Genomic DNA, 16,990 nt, shown 5'->3' with positions numbered 1-16,990 from the left:
GCTAGACACAACCGTACCGAGCTAGACACAACCGGACCGAGCTAGACACAACCGGACCCAGCTAGACACAACCGGACCGAGCTAGACACAACCGGACCGAGCTAGACACAACCGTACCGAGCTAGACACGACCGGACCGAGCAAGACACAACCGGACCGAGCTATACACAACCGTACCGAGCTAGACACAACCGTACCGAGCTAGACACAACCGGATTGAGCTAGACACAACCGGACCCAGCTAGACACAACCGGACCGAGCTAGACACAACCGGACCGAGCTAGACACGACCGGACCGAGCTAGCTGCAGACCAGTTCCAGAGGTGGGTTCGGCTCGGTTGCCGTCTTCGCCTGAACCTCCACAAACACCGAAGTACAGCAATAATAATCAAGCACAACTTTCTGAATGTGACGTACGCTGCCATTTTGATTTGCTTGATTCCCTCCTTCTTCGTCTTCTTCTTCTTGTGTTTTATGGCGGTTGGCAAACAACTTTTGGTGCATTACCGCCACCAACTGCTTGATTTCCTCCTTCAATACTGGCAGTAATACAGCAGATCGTCACTAGGAGTCGAGGAAGCGAGATAGAGTGATGTGTAAACGGTTGTCAGAACCGAGCTCGGACCGGTCTCGGTATGGATCGTTTTTTCAAGGATAGTGTAAATGGGGAATAAGCTTCCTCTAGAAGTCCAGTCTGCTCTGTCCCTTCCTGCAGACGGCTTCCCAGGTGTGTCTCCAGTCCAGGTTGTTGTCCAGGTGAACACCAAGGGATTCCTCCACTTCTTCTCCCGGGATGTTAACAGGATTCAACTTGTTCCTGTTTCTTCTGAAATCATCTCCTTGTTTTATTGACCTTCAGGATCAGATGATTGTTTCCACACCATGTCACAAAGCGCTTCACCAGCTCTCTGTCCTCAGCTTCTGCTCCATCTTTGATGCTCCCAATGTTTGCAGAGTCATCCCAGGATTCCTGCAGAGGACAGGACTCTGTCTGGTCCTGGAAGTCAGAGGAAAGAGGAAAGGAGAGAGAACCGTCCCCTGTGGAGCTCCTGGAGGTTCTGCTCAGGCCTTCAGGACTCTGACACCATGAGGACCTGCTGACTGATCACCATCCAGTCTCTCCTGTTGCCTCTTTACTGACTTCTAGAGGCAGACAGGTGGAAGGTGGAGGGAGCAGCTCCACCTGCTGGTCTGGCTGATAATAGAAGCAGGAAGTGATGTCAGAGGAGGGCAGGATGTCCATTCAGTTCATCGGTTCTGTCCAGACGTCCATCTGTCTGATCGTCCTGCTGCTGGAAGCCTGGGTTCTTCTTCATCTCTGACCTTCTGGAAGCCTGGGATCTTCTTCATCTCTGATCTTCTGGAAGCCTGGGTTCTTCTTCATCTCTGACCTTCTGGAAGCCTGGGATCTTCTTCATCTCTGACCTTCTGGAAGCCTGGGATCTTCTTCATCTCTGACCTTCTGGAAGCCTGGGATCTTCTTCATCTCTGACCTTCTGGAAGCCTGGGATCTTCTTCATATCTGATCTTCTGGAAGCCTGGGATCTTCTTCATCTCTGATCTTCTGGAAGCCTGGGATCTTCTTCATCTCTGACCTTCTGGAAGCCTGGGATCTTCTTCATCTCTGACCTTCTGGAAGCCTGGGATCTTCTTCATCTCTGACCTTCTGGAAGCCTGGGATCTTCTTCATCTCTGACCTTCTGGAAGCCTGGGATCTTCTTCATCTCGGATCTTCTGGAAGCCTGGGATCTTCTTCATCTCTGATCTTCTGGAAGCCTGGGATCTTCTTCATCTCTGATCTTCTGGAAGCCTGGGATCTTCTTCATCTCTGACCTTCTGGAAGCCTGGGATGTTCTTCATCTCTGACCTTCTGGAAGCCTGGGATCTTCTTCATCTCTGACCTTCTGGAAGCCTGGGATCTTCTTCATCTCTGATCTTCTGGAAGCCTGGGATCTTCTTCATCTCTGATCTTCTGGAAGCCTGGGATCTTCTTCATCTCTGATCTTCTGGAAGCCTGGGATCTTCTTCATCTCTGACCTTCTGGAAGCCTGGGATCTTCTTCATCTCTGACCTTCTGGAAGCCTGGGATCTTCTTCATCTCTGATCTGCTGCTGGTTCTTGTTTTCCAGCCTCTTCCTCTTTGCCTCCTTTCTTCCTCTGACCTTAAATTGCTTCTGTATTCTTCTCATTAATTTTCCGTCTTCCTTCTCAAAGGCTGCTTGTTGTTGTTGAGCAGCTCCTTCAGATCATCTGTGATCCATGGTTTATACTTTGGGAGCGTTTCCCTGTTCTGGGAGGGAAGCTGTTCTCTATGCAAGAGTTTCTGTAGTCACTCAGTCATTGCATTGATGTCCTCTCATGCGGCTGACAGAGCATCCCAGCCTGCAGCCTCAGAACAACCTTGCAGGGCTTCTTCAGCTTCCTGGGACCAATTTCCCTTCATCCTTTTAAAGCAGATTGTCTCTTATAAACTGCATTATAATCTGAGCAGAGGAATCTTCCTTCAGAGACGTAGGAGTCCTTGACGTTTCCATAAAACAAGTTTAAAGTTTCGTTTTCTGTGGAGCAGCAGCTGACGGTGTAGCAGGGAGAGGAGTGATCAAAATCCCCACTTATTGAAACAATGCATTTGGCTGTTGTCTGTTGCTTAGTAACAGTGGAACTGATGACATCACATCCCGTGTTGGCAACAGCAGAAGGTGGAATATAAACGGTTGCTAATGAGGCTGGGTATTTATGCAAATGTCCTGAATCGATTTGATTTTGATTCAGTCTGTTTTTACAATAATGAAAGTGGTTCAAAATGCTCATGTATTTTATTTTTTCCTGTCATGTTAAACACAAAGTGCAAACTTGTAAATCAGACAGTTTAAACTTGAGATGTGAACAAAACTGTCTCAAAAGTGCAAACTTATTTTTGTAAAGTGAAGCCTCACTCGAGCGAGCAGACATGACACAGCAGACCTGTGAGCTGCATTATCTTCACTGAACAAACCATATTTATCTGTATTAATAACTGCAGGGGGATTGCTGCTCAGCCCCCATTTGTTAATGTCTTATATTTGCAGCTGTCTGGCTTGAAGTCATCTTGAGAGCATCTTTCCTGCTCATTTGAATGTGAACATCACTAGGGTTAGGGTTAACCCTAACCGTCACCAGAAAACGAATCGATGTCATTTCCTAGACAGCGATTCTGCAAAAATGTAAAGGAAAGGATCCAAAATCAATTAAATTGATTTTTTTACCAGCCCTAGTTACTAACAACACTGCTGAACTCTCTGGGCGAATAATATGGCTGAAAACCAAGTGCCATCCGTTCAGTATTTGGGCTGAAGCTGTGAATCTTCACAGTAACATGACCTGAATGACACCATCTGCTGTTCACTGCCAACCACCTCCTTCCACTTTTACTCTCTCCTTTAAATCTGTTGCTTCCAGTGTTGGGAAAGTTCTCTTTCTACGTGAACTAGTTCAAAGTTCAGTTCACACATTTTAAAATGAACTAGTTCAGTTCATAGTTCATAATTCAAAAAAAGTAACTAGTTCAGTTCTTTTTTTTTTTCATATATTGCTCAATTACACCATAGCCTACTGTAGAACCACAGACAGCAATTATTTTATCAGTTGTAACACTCAACACTCTGTGCGTCAGATTTCATCTTCATATCCAGTTTTGAATCCTTATCCAACCACGGTTTACATTAGCATTGAGGGGACAGCATTTCCCCATTGTTGCTTTAACGCTTTGTTGCTGTCCATTCACTTCACACTAGTAGCAGCTGCAGCTTTCACCCCTACAGTATATTCTCAAAAACATCAGGAAAATGTGCTGCTTGAATGGTCTTTTTTATGAGGAATTATTAAAAGAAAAACAGGAAAGTAGTCTTTAAGGTGCAAATGTTTTTTAATATCTTTAAAAAGGAATACTGGAATCCTGGAAAATTATACCAGGCAGGTTTAACAAACAAGTTACATGGATAGTAAAACCCTCAAGAACATTTAACTAACAAAAACTGAGGGACCAGGCTGAGGTAGGAATTAAAGGTTGAACTTGAAAGTGCAATATTCAAAGTGCAAAACATTTAAACATTATCAAGTCACTTTTCAATTTCTTGGCCATTGAATAAGTAAAATAAAAAAAAAATAACTTAAAAGACTCAGAGTCTGGTTCCAAGGCCATGGACTGTGCTTCTACTTTCTGTCCAGTGAGTGAAAATACCTTAACTGAATGATTATCTGTCACTGGTTACAGTCCACATAAATAACTAAAATAATACTAATAAATGAAAAGTATGCAGGGCCAAGGACAGTGTTATTTTCTGTCCAGCCCAAAAATCCCTTATCTGAATGAAGATCCTCGGTCACAGTGGTCTCTCCCTGGTAGATCTGCTGTTTTTTCTTCCTGTAAACAAGATATGCCCTGTTATTTTCATGCAGTTCACCTCTGCACATCAATATAGTCATCTCCATTGGCAATACATTGTACTTCTACAGCCCAATAAACAGATCACAATAATATTTAATATACCTTCAAATCTTTTTGTTGGCATTCAAGATCAGCTGCTTCTCAAAGTTGGCATCTCCCAGGCGGTTTCTCCTCGGTCTGAATGAGATAACAAGAAATTTGAACATCATGATTATTATGGCAAAAATGGTAACAGCAATTGTGAACTAACACAATCACTGACATAATTTGACCTAATTTGTATAGCCTATTAAAAACCTGAATTAGAATAATATCACCAAGAACTATTATTGAGGCTGGGTATTTACTGTGCTTATTACCAAGGAATACTAATTATGTAATATAATCACACTTTATACTTACCTGAATATTAGACCACCGATGCTAAAGAGCCTCTCTACTGGAGCGCTTGAGGGCAGGGCAGTGTTGTGTTTTATGAACAGCCTTCTGAGCTTTGGAAACTGCATGAATTCATCAAACCCATCTGTGGTTGGAGCATCCAAATAGGTGTCCACTTCAGTTTTTTTTAAAGCCTCAGGATTTTTGTTAAATCTGAAGAATGATGCTGCAGGATCTTTCTTGTCACTTTTACCACTGGACTGGGCTTGACCTGAGTCTCCTGCAGCTGAGTCATCAGAGTTGAGGGTTTGAAATTCTCTTTTCAGCATCAATCTGTACTGCTTTCTTTTTTCCTCATCGTGGACCCAGTCTAGCTTGAATCTTGGCACCAGCATAGCAGAGAGTATGTGGTCCCTCTTCTCCAGAAGACCTGCCAGCCTTGTGCTCAGTGACTCCAAGATACTCTTTATGAGGGGTCGGCATGTAATGAGACCATCTGCTGCAGTGGGCTTTTTGCTCTCATCCAACAGGTCATTCATATCACATTGCAGCTGCACAATGGTTGGAGCCAGGTAGCCAAGAAATATGTTTTTCTCTGCTTGGAGGATGTTAAGTGCAAGTGCTAATGGCCTCATCACATCCACAAACTTGTGTATGAAGTTGACTTCCTGTGGAGAGAATCGGCGAAAGCCAAACTCATCACTCACAGTGTGCAAAATTAGCTCATCATGTAGGGGAGTGGCATCATTTTCAGGGGTTACCTCAGCCATATTAATTTCTACCTTGGAAGTTAGTTTTGCTATGTGAGATAGTCGCTCCATGGCAAGAAATACTTAATTCCATCTTGTGTCATTTGGCACAACAAAGCCAATCCCAAGCTTTTCCTCCACAACATCAGAAGCCTTTGTACTACGCTTAACCAGGTTCCACAGAGCAGATGCTTTTGCAAAAACAGCCCTCGACATTGTTTTGTAGCGTTTTTCAGTTACTTTTTCCGAATCTTTGGCCACTAGATTCAAGGTGTGGGCCATGCACCTTCTGTGTGGGGGGAGAGAGGGATGATGCAGATCTGAGAGAGGCTCAGGCTCCATCTGCTCATCCTCATCTGAGCTCTCATTGGCAGCAGAAAAGGCTTATACTGGTTCACTGTCATCTTCACTTTCAGTTTCAACTGTCTCTGGCGCTTTAGTATCAATAACAACATCCATCCCAAAACAGTTGAACGCTTTGACAAAATTTGCAGCATTGTCTGTTACTGTACACACAACCTTGTTGTGGATTTTGAATTCTTTATTAACATCTGACAATAATCTTGCCAACACGTCATGTGTATGTGCTCCTTTAATCCGACGAAATGCCATTGCTGCAGAGTGTCTCTTAGACATGTCAGTTTTGTTTAGCCAGTGGATAGTGATTCCCATAAATGCCTTGTTCACAGCTGACCAGCAATCTGCTGTTGTGCACACAGCATCGATCTCAGACAGTTCACTTTTAAGTTCAGATATTTTTTCTGTAAATTTTTTATTTAACAGTGTTTGTACTTGTTTTCTTGATGGCACCTGTCTGGATGGCTGCAACCCCTTAATTAAGTTTATAAACGCTGGGCTTTCCACTTTGCTCAAAGGCTGCAGGTCTCCAACAATAAACTGCACCACCAGGTTGTTCACCTGCGGCTGGGAGATGACAACGGAGCCGCTAGTGTACGCAGTTATTGGTATTTGGCTCGAGGATCTGTCCTGACTGTCTTTTGTTTTTTTAGCTGCTTGCACATACCTTGAGAGGCTAGCCGGGTGCTTTAGTTCTATATGCCGTTTCAGATTTGCTTTGGATGTTACCGAAGTACGGATTTTTCTACTGAAAGCCGGCGGGCAAAGTTTGCAGAGAAATGTTAGATTGTTGCCATCATCCTCACCGACCAGCTGATCATAAAATTGTTTTAAACTATCATACTGCTGCTTTGTCGCCTCCACGGTCGCCTCCATGCTGCTGTGGCTTCTACGCTGCATTTTGTTTTGATGACGCACGCGGCTGTAGGCTACGACGCTGGTAGCTGGTGTTGCCAGATTGGGTGTTTTTCCCGCTACATATTAAGGCCTGTTTACGGTGTGATTTAGCCGGGGTTTCGCCTGGAGGGCTCTATAGAAATCTGGCAACCCATTGAACGGAGTTGAACTGAGAGAGCGTGCCGTTCACAGACACCAGAATGAACGAGTTCACAATAACGTTCATCTGGCAGTAATGCAGTACGTTCAGTTCACGTTCGCCCAAAATATGAACGCGTTCATGAACTTTCGTTCAATGAACGCGTTCAGGCACAACACTGGTTGCTGCTATGGTTAGAAAGCCTGGCAGAGATGCTGGAGTCTGAGAAATGATCCTACAGCCATGTTTCAGTGAAATGCATAATGCTGCATTGCTATTCTGACTGGTTCATGCTAGTCCTGCATGCAGATCTCCTTTTCAACCTGGCTGGAAATAGTTGAAGTATTATTTCACCGTATTGAACAACAGAGGCAAAGCATCAGAAAAGTGAACTCTGATCCTTAAACAGATAGACTAATGTTTTTTTTTAGAAATCACTGTCCAGCTAGCAGAGCTCCTAACATGGAGCCACCTTAAACTTTGAAATTCTGGTTTTTGCTCCTGGTTATTAAACAGGCTTTGCATGTTATCAAGTTGGCATGTTTTTAGTGCAGATCGTTAGCAGAGCGAAGCCAAACTGGATCTGTGAATAAGCTGGCCTGGCCAAGGGTTTCTAGGAAATGGTAGAAAAAAAAATCATATATTGTTTCTTAATACTTGAGGAACTAGAATGTATAAAAGGGAAAACAGGAATGCAAAGGTTCCTCTGGGGTTCCCTCCAACTGCTGCTGCTTCACTACTGCCTGCTTTTGGGCCCCAGAGGGGGTGCAGTAGCGGCCCCAGACGGGGTGCAGTAGCGGCCCCTTCTGCTAGTCTGTCTGGCCTTTGAGGAACCATGTGCTTCCATAGCTCAGTTCATTTTTCTCTTTATATCGTTCGGTTAAGTTTCCTAAATCAGTCCAGGGACCGTTCATCGTTCTTCATTAATCAGTAGTTTTCATGCAGATATTAGTGGGTTCCAGCATATTTACTATCTTTCTCTTTTTGTCTGTGGTTTTATCTTCCTTCCTCTCTCAATAACCCAAACACACACAGACAGTGAGTTTCTAGAGGTTCTCTGGATTTTCAACTCGTCACAAAGACACACCTGAATCTGATTAATGTATTTATAGGCTGGTTTCATCTGTTTTCCATGACCTGTGATTTGGTCGTTTAATCCCATGTCGTTCGGTTTAACTTTTAAATTCTAAGCAAAGCCATTACTTCCCAACAAAAGTAATTTTCCGTCCCTCACATGCAGAGCCACCAGCCCCCCCGATTTACACGCTACACCTCCAATTTCTCAAAGTATTTGCTGCAGTAAACCTGTGGGGGATAAATGCTGGGGCGTAACGCTGCAGGATGCATGTGGCACACGTCCCCCCCCCCTCCCCCGCAAAAGGTTTGTTTCAGATATTTCACAGGACATAAGAATATAAGAGATTGATAAATTATTCTAAAAAGATGTGTCCCTCATTTCTGAAGCGATGGTTTTAACTCTAGACGAATGTCACAATATCTGACAACCTGCCAGAAAACGACAAGCTGATTTTGAAATTAAAAATTTGCTTGTGAAATCACAATTTTGAACACATTTCTATTATTATTATTATTATTATTATTATTATTGCATCTATTTGAAGTTTTAGGTTCAGTGTCTTTGGCCGTTTTCGTCATGGCAACAGCCGCCTAATCCTGCAGATGTCAGTGGTTCTTTTTTAATGCGATATTCTGCACTGCAGATCAAATAACAGCCTTATTGTTCTTATTATTAACCATCTGTTCATATTTAAATGATTAAACTGCTTTTTTAATAGTACTTAAAAATAATTAATGAAATGTCAGAGACACTAATTTTCATTCATCAGGTTTAGAATTCAAGGCAAGAAATGATCAAAAATTAAACATAATTAAAAAAAAAAAGATTTTTCAGCATCCAGTGTTAGCAAATAAAAACGTGAAAGAGTTTTCCCCCTAACCCTCAGAAGGTGCTACGGCTATGATGAAAGAATAATGAACCCAAAACATTCTAGTTTAAACAGATCTGCTCAGTTTAAGCGACTTCATGCAGCTGGTTGGTTTAATTTTATCTGGACGTAAAATTTACTCTGTCTGGAAAAAAGGGGTTTAAAGAGTCAATGGAACCAGTGATGTTCTGCTTCTTCCCAATAATGTTTCACCTTCATCAGATTTCATGGATTCCTTAAAAATGCCACCTAATCTATTAGGGGGGGGGGCTCCACTCAGGTGTGGGATCGCTGGTTTAGATGCCTGAACCAGTATTGCCATGTTTGACTTTAACGTAGCAAAAATAGATTTGGAATCATGATGAAAGCAATAATAAGGTTTGTTTTATTTTCATAATTAACCGCTGTAATGGTTAGGGGCGTAAATAATCATCGTTTTTTATCGATCCAACAGCCGACGATCCGATGCATCGACGCGTCTGCAAGAGAATCGTTTCATGTTTCCTGTTTCTTCCTTCGGTCTATTTTTATCCTTTTGCTCCTGGAGGTAATTCTGACTCCAGGGTTGCGGCGGCGTTAAACCTATTTTACCCTCCTACCTCGCTTCTTTTAGCCGCTATCCTCTTTGCACACAAACACTTATGTAAACACAGACGCATCATGAGGTTTAAACAGGCCTAGGTGGAGGACAACTTCTCTACTTCTGTTATTTGCTGTTGTTTCTCAAATAAAGTGCATAACGATATTACAGCCTTCATTGATTTATTTTAAATTTTAAACATTGTCTAGCCTGAAAGGTAAAAAAAAATTAACCAATTAATTGAATGGTATCGTGGTTTATTTATTCTTGAGTATCGAAAATAATCGAATCATTGGGTCAGGAAATGGCCATGATAGGTGTGATTTACAGCCCTAGTAATGGTGCACCCTATTTAGTGTCATTAAATCTATTGTTTATGGGTAGATAGGGGGGAGGATTAACCCCCTAAACAGCCCAGCAGAGAAATGGTGTCCAGGTTACCTGAGTTCTGGGCCTTGAGGTCTGATTTCCTGCATCTTTCTGCTTAAACACACCTTAGTCAGAGCATCAGGTCATCACTCTGGAGAACTGCAGACCAAGGAGGTGATTCAGAGACCTGACGAAGGCGTAGAACCAGGAACTAGAACACATCAGACTCCTGAACTCTAGGAATCCTGGCCTATTTAAAGTCCAGATCTAAAGCCGGCTGAATATCTGTTGACTCTTCAGCACTTTCCTTTCCCAATAGACAGAGTTCTTCAATATTGACCCAATGAACTGGAATATTTTTTCCAGAATTATTAAAATGAAATGTTTTTTTTTCAATGAGGCTTTTCCTCTAACCCTAACCCTTTTCTTTTTTAGTCTCCATTGGCGTCAGCTCGCTAATTCTCCTTTTAAAGGAGATAAAACATGGAGTATAATTCTTCTAACCAATCAAGCCTCTGAACTACCTTCTATCTCCAAGGTTTGTCTCCTGAAAGTGTTGGTCAGTCGCTGCCTTTCCTTTCTTCTTTACATCTGTGTGTTTGCGGTGTGGAAAACATCTGCTTCTATGGGAAACCACCTGCGCTGCCTGATAGCAATCAGTTGCCGCTCTGTAATGTTGGCTCTGCGGCTCAGTGAAATGAAAGGAGGAGAAAGGAACAAACCTCATAATTATAGTGCTGAGAATCGGGGCGAAGCGGGACGCTCGTCTTTCATCAGAAACTAATGTCTGAACATTCGGTCCAAACTTCTTCATTTTCTTTCACCAAGATCAGAATTTTATTTTAAATGGAAACCTTTCATTTTTCTTAACTTAGAGTTTTACAAATAAAGATGTAAAGTACTTCTTGTTATTTATTTATTATCAGCAAAAATAAGGAAATAACAATGAAGAGGATTAGATCCTAATATCTGATTTCAAATCAGCAATATCTCATTTGATCAGTGCAGCTTCATTGTTTAGTTGGTTTAAAACTTAAACCAGTTTGCAGAAGTTAAGCTCACATTTTTTCCTCTTAATGAAAGAAGCGACTCCCTCCTTCAGGACCTCCTCAGCTCGTCTGTGAATCTCTACTTCTGATTACATCATAAGTGCAACCAAATAATCTGCTGTAGAACAACCAGCAACTCAAAGTATCTTTAGAGGATTTTAAAACATGCAAACAAACACTGAAATCAGACATTTCTCTGGACATAAAGAAACATACAGGTGGTCTATGACTCCTTACATGTTGGCAGAGATACAAGAGGTTCCTTTGGTGGAAACACGCCGTTGGTGACATCATCATCTCATCTTCACATCATCTTCTGCTTTGAGTCAGAATGGATTTAAAAACTGTTGCAGCTGCTTTGCTTTGCTAACAGAGCTTCGCTTCCTGCAGCTTCACAACAGCATAATAAGACCGGAAAGGAAACGTCTGCAAATGAAGCTGGAAAAAAACGCGTCTTTTTCTGTACCGGAAGAAGATAAAAGCCTTTTAGGAGGAGCTTTCCTCATTAGGCAGATGGAAAAGATAACATGATCTGCAGAGCCGAGCTGCACGCTAAGCTAAGCTTTTCAGGACAATCCAACAATCAGCGATGGAAGCATCACGTTTTTCTGGTTCGGTTTTCTTTCAGAGGAATTTTAAAACCTGGCTTCATCTATTCTGCTAATTAGGGAGTCCTGGTCCGATATCAGTATCAGATATTGCTCTGATATTAGCAGGAAATCAAATATCGGATGATAACGTCCTGCATCTTGCTGATAGAAACTCTGCTTCTGTTTGAAGTTTCTGGAACTCATTGGTTGAAAACGTGTCAGTTGTTCTCAGGCCTGCTGTTGACTGCTGAGTGATGTCATCAGATCAAACCTTTTATAACATTTTACAGTAAAAAATGAGCAAATGATTCATGCTGATATGGTAGCTGGTTAATTTCTCATTAGTCGGTCCTCCAAGCTGGAATAAAGATTCGCTGCTGATGGCTTCATGCCTCCTGCCGTTCACTCTGTTCATTTAGAGAAGTTGCTGCTGCTCCGCTGTGCAGCGCGGCTGGATGGGCTCCATTTAGGGGAGAATATCATTCTGGGTCATTCTGCCTCCCAGTGTCGGATAATTGGTCCAGTTTCAATCAGTTCATGTTCCTGCCCCCCCCCTATCTTCTGTTAAGAGTGGATTTAGAATAAATTCCGCAAAAAATAAACATCTAAATGTAAAAATGACCCATTTAAAAATGAGGGCTAAGCATGGCTGAGGGATACTTGTTGGTGGTTCTAGGGGGCGCTGTAGAGAAATTAAGCCACGCCCACTAAATATTGGCCTGGATTCCTGTGCACCTTTGGAACATATTGACTATAGATTGGATTAGAAATGTGGAAATGACAGCAAAATGTATTTCCATTTGTGACGCCGCCACTCAACCACACCGCCGCAGCCACTCCCTCTGACCAGGAGCTTTGGGACTGGACTGTAAGTTATACCAATTCTTTTCTGTCACATGATGCATTGTTTACTGTATAGAAATGAGTTTAATAGAAGTCCCCCTACAGCAGTAACAAAGAAAGGAAATGTTTTCAGGAGCAGGAAGTGTTTCTTATTTTTCGGAAGTGATGGTGCAGCACGTTTCGTCTTTGTTTAGGCCCCCAGGCCCTAACTGGGGGGGTGGGGGGGTTACTTTGTTTTCTGAGGCGTCTGTGGAGCGCGTGCTTAAAGCTGTTAATGACTGTTACCCATAAACTCATAGGTGTAACATTTCCACCACCCAAGTGCTGCAGGGGTTAAAAAAAGAAAAGCTGTTTGAGGCAATAAATGAGCCGGAAGGAGAGTCGCTTTGCATGCTGGGAAAACTTTCATGAAAGTGACTAAATCTGCTTTGTTGGCAGCAGTTTGTGTAAAAACAAGACACTTGACTGTATTTTTGCAGCAAAGCAGCATCAGGTGGCGACGCAGGAACTTTACAGACATGTTTCACTTTTTCTGATTGTAAAATAATTAGCTTATTTGTTCACACAGCAGAAACTCCGACTATGACCCTGATCTGGGCTGAGCTCATCCAAAGCTTAGCTTCAGTAACTCCTATACCAATAAGTTACATTAGTAGTTTCTCTACGACTAAACGGAAAATAAACGTTATGATTCTCTTCTTGAAGCAAAGTCTAGACCAAATAAATCTGGGAATTTATCCATAAAGCTGAAATATCACAGCAGAGCTGCTGTCCTAAATACTCCCATTTATTTTATTAAACCGGTTTAGTGCTGTTCCTTTAATTCCTATAAAATATTCAAGTCTTCTAAGTTTAGAACATGATTATAGACCTAGACTGACAGAACAGGACCTGGTTTTCTTCATGATGATCTAACTCTATAAGACTCAGCCTAAAGGTTTAGATTTTAACTTAGAAATCCTTTATTTTCATCCTTACTTTTCCACCAGTTTGTTTTTTCACCCTTTTTTAAAGGACAGTTGAAAGTGTCTCCTCATTGGTCGGTCTGCCAATCACTCCTTCTGGTTGGACTTGCTTTCTTTTCCTGATAATAATCAGGTGGTTTAGCTGCTCTTTCTAACAGCGCTGCAGTGTTCAGACATTCTTGAGAAAAGCGTCGGTCTTTTGCATTGCTTGTAGCAAAGATGTCCGCTCCAAATGCTGACGCTGCTTACATAATGAACCTAGCATACATCACATGCACCCTGGCGGGAGTGGAGCTCCTCTGCTGCGCGCTGAAGTTGCAGTCTGTCATCATGCTGACCACATGTCATGTGGCGGCGCTCTGAGCGGCCTCTCTCTCCCCTCCACATTCCTGAGCTCTCATGGCTGCTTGCAGCCTCTGAAACGGCTCGATTGTTCCCAGACTGCCGCTGTGGGAACTCAACTTTAGGAACTTTGTTATGATGTCATCATAATGACCCGTCTGGCTGAACGTTCTCTTCAGAGTCAGGTGACTTGAAATGACCCATTAGAAGCACCGGCCAATCAGGTGTTTACATCCAGCTCATGTTGGATCCAGAGGACCGCGTTGTCAGTGAGGCTAACCCTGCTGAATGTATGGAGCGCTACTGGTTTCCAGTCTAGCAAAGCCCAGCAGCTGTTGTTCTGGTCTGTGGAAACTTTCACAGCACTGGACCTTCATGCTTAAGCAGTTGGTCCATTTCTGGAAATCACTGAATGTTATTAAAGGACTGTTTCCAGTGCTTCATGCCGTCTGATCTTCTCCACAGTTTGTCCCATTTGTGCAAAGTTTCACTACAGACCAACTCAGAGCAGCGTCTCACGGTCCCTGAGTCGGACCTTTCATAGACGATGGGCCAGAGGAAGCTTTAGTTGCAGGCAAAACAGAAGACAAGTCATAAAGGACACAAGCAAGCAAAGATGTGCTGAAGCAGAGTGAAGGCAGCATCATGATGTGGGCATATTTTTCTAGAGCAGAAGCTCCTCAGAGTTCATGTAAAAAACGGTGATAAATATGAACTTAGCTGAACAAAGCCTTTCCTGGCTGCTGTGGTGACGTCATAAAAAGCTGATACTGGTTTTTAAAGACGATACTTCGGGATGTCTCTGGTTTTAATGGGAGAAACTATGAAAACCAGTTGCCTCTTGCTTCAGTTTGCAGGAGCAGGAAGGTTACCTGAGGATCTGATCTGGGCTGTAGATGGTGGACATGGTGTGACTGGTTGTCCAGCTGGGATTTAACTCACCTTCATGTTTAAGCCATAAAGAAAAACTAACAGCAGCGTTCTGTTCGTTCTGCAGCCATGGAGGAGCTGGTGACAGAGCTTCGCCTGTTCCTGGACCTGCTGGATCGGGAATACCTGAGTGCCGGGGTCCGGGAAAAGAAGGTGCACCTGTCCAACATCCTGAATCGTGTCCTTTCAGAAAAAGGTGAGAAAAGGAGACATGGAAGCTGATCTTAAACTCCTATCTCTGTACGGTTGAAACGGGGCCTGATGTTCTGACCATTTACTGACCAGTTCATTACTTTTCTTTGCAGAACCTTCCTTCAAGTCTGAGATCCACAGCGGCATGCCGGCCCCTCCTCAGATGCCCCTTCCCGACATTCCCCACCCCTGGCTGGTGAGTCTGAGCTCAGGTTTAGAGCCCTGTTTGAATTCCAGAGCCTCCTTCCTCACCGTCAGCTCTGACGTTTGGTATCAGGGTTTCTGCTTTTGTCCCCCGTATTTTATTCTTCCGTATTTCAGGACTGCTGATGGCGGCGTGCAGAGGGTGGCAGCTGATGGCGGCGTGCAGAGGGTGGCTGCTGATGGCGGCGTGCAGAGGGTGGCTGCTGATGGCGGCGTATGGCGGCGTGCAGAGGGTGGCTGCTGATGGCGGCGTATGGCGGCGTGCAGAGGGTGGCTGCTGATGGCGGCGTATGGCGGCGTGCAGAGGGTGGCTGCTGATGGCGGTGTGCAGAGGGTGGCAGGGCGGTGTGCAGAGGGTGGCTGCTGATGGCGGCGTGCAGAGGGTGGCAGGGCGGTGTGCAGAGGGTGGCAGCTGATGGCGGCGTGCAGAGGGTGGCAGCTGATGGCGGTGTGCAGAGGGTGGCAGGGCGGTGTGCAGAGGGTGGCAGCTGATGGCGGTGTGCAGAGGGTGGCAGGGCGGTGTGCAGAGGGTGGCAGGGCGGTGTGCAGAGGGTGGCAGCTGATGGCGGTGTGCAGAGGGTGGCAGCTGATGGCGGTGTGCAGAGGGTGGCAGGGCGGTGTGCAGAGGGTGGCAGCTGATGGCGGCGTGCAGAGGGTGGCAGGGCGGTGTGCAGAGGGTGGCAGCTGATGGCGGTGTGCAGAGGGTGGCAGGGCGGTGTGCAGAGGGTGGCAGCTGATGGCGGCGTGCAGAGGGTGGCTGCTGATGGCGGCGTGCAGAGGGTGGCTGCTGATGGCGGCGTATGGCGGCGTGCAGAGGGTGGCTGCTGATGGCGGCGTGCAGAGGGTGGCAGCTGATGGCGGCGTGCAGAGGGTGGCTGCTGATGGCGGCGTATGGCGGCGTGCAGAGGGTGGCTGCTGATGGCGGTGTGCAGAGGGTGGCAGGGCGGTGTGCAGAGGGTGGCTGCTGATGGCGGTGTGCAGAGGGTGGCAGGGCGGTGTGCAGAGGGTGGCTGCTGATGGCGGTGTGCAGAGGGTGGCAGGGCGGTGTGCAGAGGGTGGCAGCTGATGGCGGTGTGCAGAGGGTGGCAGGGCGGTGTGCAGAGGGTGGCAGCTGATGGCGGCGTGCAGAGGGTGGCAGCTGATAGCGGCGTGCAGAGGGTGGCAGCTGATAGCGGCGTGCAGAGGGTGGCAGCTGATAGCGGTGTGCAGAGGGTGGCAGCTGATAGCGGCGTGCAGAGGGTGGCAGCTGATGGCGGCGTGCAGAGGGTGGCAGCTGATGGCGGTGTGCAGAGGGTGGCTGCTGATGGCGGTGTGCAGAGGGTGGCAGGGCGGTGTGCAGAGGGTGGCTGCTGATAGCGGCGTGCAGAGGGTGGCAGGGCGGTGTGCAGAGGGTGGCAGCTGATAGCGGCGTGCAGAGGGTGGCAGGGCGGTGTGCAGAGGGTGGCAGCTGATGGCGGCGTGCAGAGGGTGGCAGGGCGGTGTGCAGAGGGTGGCAGCTGATGGCGGTGTGCAGAGGGTGGCAGGGTGGTGTGCAGAGGGTGGCAGCTGATGGCGGGGTGCAGAGGGTGGCAGCTGATGGCGGCGTGCAGAGGGTGGCAGGGTGGTGTGCAGAGGGTGGCAGCTGATGGCGGGGTGCAGAGGGTGGCAGCTGATGGCGGCGTGCAGAGGGTGGCTGCTGATGGCGGCGTGCAGAGGGTGGCAGGGCGGTGTGCAGAGGGTGGCTGCTGATAGCGGCGTGCAGAGGGTGGCAGGGCGGTGTGCAGAGGGTGGCAGCTGATGGCGGTGTGCAGAGGGTGGCAGCTGATGGCGGCGTGCAGAGGGTGGCTGCTGATGGCGGCGTGCAGAGGGTGGCAGGGCGGTGTGCAGAGGGTGGCTGCTGATAGCGGCGTGCAGAGGGTGGCAGGGCGGTGTGCAGAGGGTGGCAGCTGATGGCGGTGTGCAGAGGGTGGCAGGGTGGTGTGCAGAGGGTGGCAGCTGATGGCGGCGTGCAGAGGGTGGCAGCTGATGGCGGCGTGCAGAGGGTGGCTGCTGAT

The 16,990-nt window shown here is 46.0% G+C and overlaps 2 protein-coding genes across 4 annotated transcripts in view; one reads left to right on the top strand and one right to left on the bottom strand.

The window, feature by feature from the left end:
• The window catches only part of afap1 (actin filament associated protein 1), a 110,281-nt gene that overhangs the window by 17,781 nt on the left and 75,510 nt on the right, over nt 1–16,990 (top strand). For both annotated transcript variants that reach the window (XM_038277679.1, XM_038277678.1), the window contains exons 2-3: nt 14,629–14,757; nt 14,867–14,949. In XM_038277679.1, the coding sequence (XP_038133607.1) occupies nt 14,629–14,757; nt 14,867–14,949 (212 nt within the window). The remainder of the gene's footprint in view (nt 1–14,628; nt 14,758–14,866; nt 14,950–16,990) is intronic.
• On the bottom strand, nt 3,996–5,381 carry LOC119778467 (zinc finger BED domain-containing protein 4-like). Of its 2 annotated transcripts, XM_038277680.1 has the most exons (3): nt 4,830–5,381; nt 4,530–4,604; nt 3,996–4,403 (listed from the first exon to the last, which is right to left on the bottom strand). In XM_038277680.1, exons 1-2 carry the CDS (start codon nt 5,342–5,344, stop codon nt 4,532–4,534), a joined length of 588 nt encoding a protein of 195 aa, XP_038133608.1. In that variant the 5' UTR covers nt 5,345–5,381; the 3' UTR covers nt 3,996–4,403; nt 4,530–4,531. The 2 variants fall into 2 exon arrangements, with proteins under 2 accessions (XP_038133608.1, XP_038133609.1); XM_038277681.1 differs by lacking the exon at nt 3,996–4,403 and having other exon boundaries at nt 4,529–4,604.

Source organism: Cyprinodon tularosa, unplaced genomic scaffold (assembly GCF_016077235.1).
Source record: "Cyprinodon tularosa strain WSP-4 unplaced genomic scaffold, ASM1607723v1 ctg1337, whole genome shotgun sequence".
Classification (NCBI taxonomy): Eukaryota; Metazoa; Chordata; class Actinopteri; order Cyprinodontiformes; family Cyprinodontidae; genus Cyprinodon; species Cyprinodon tularosa.
Note: the sequence above shows the minus strand (reverse complement) of the source record. Positions and strands in the feature narration are given on the sequence as shown.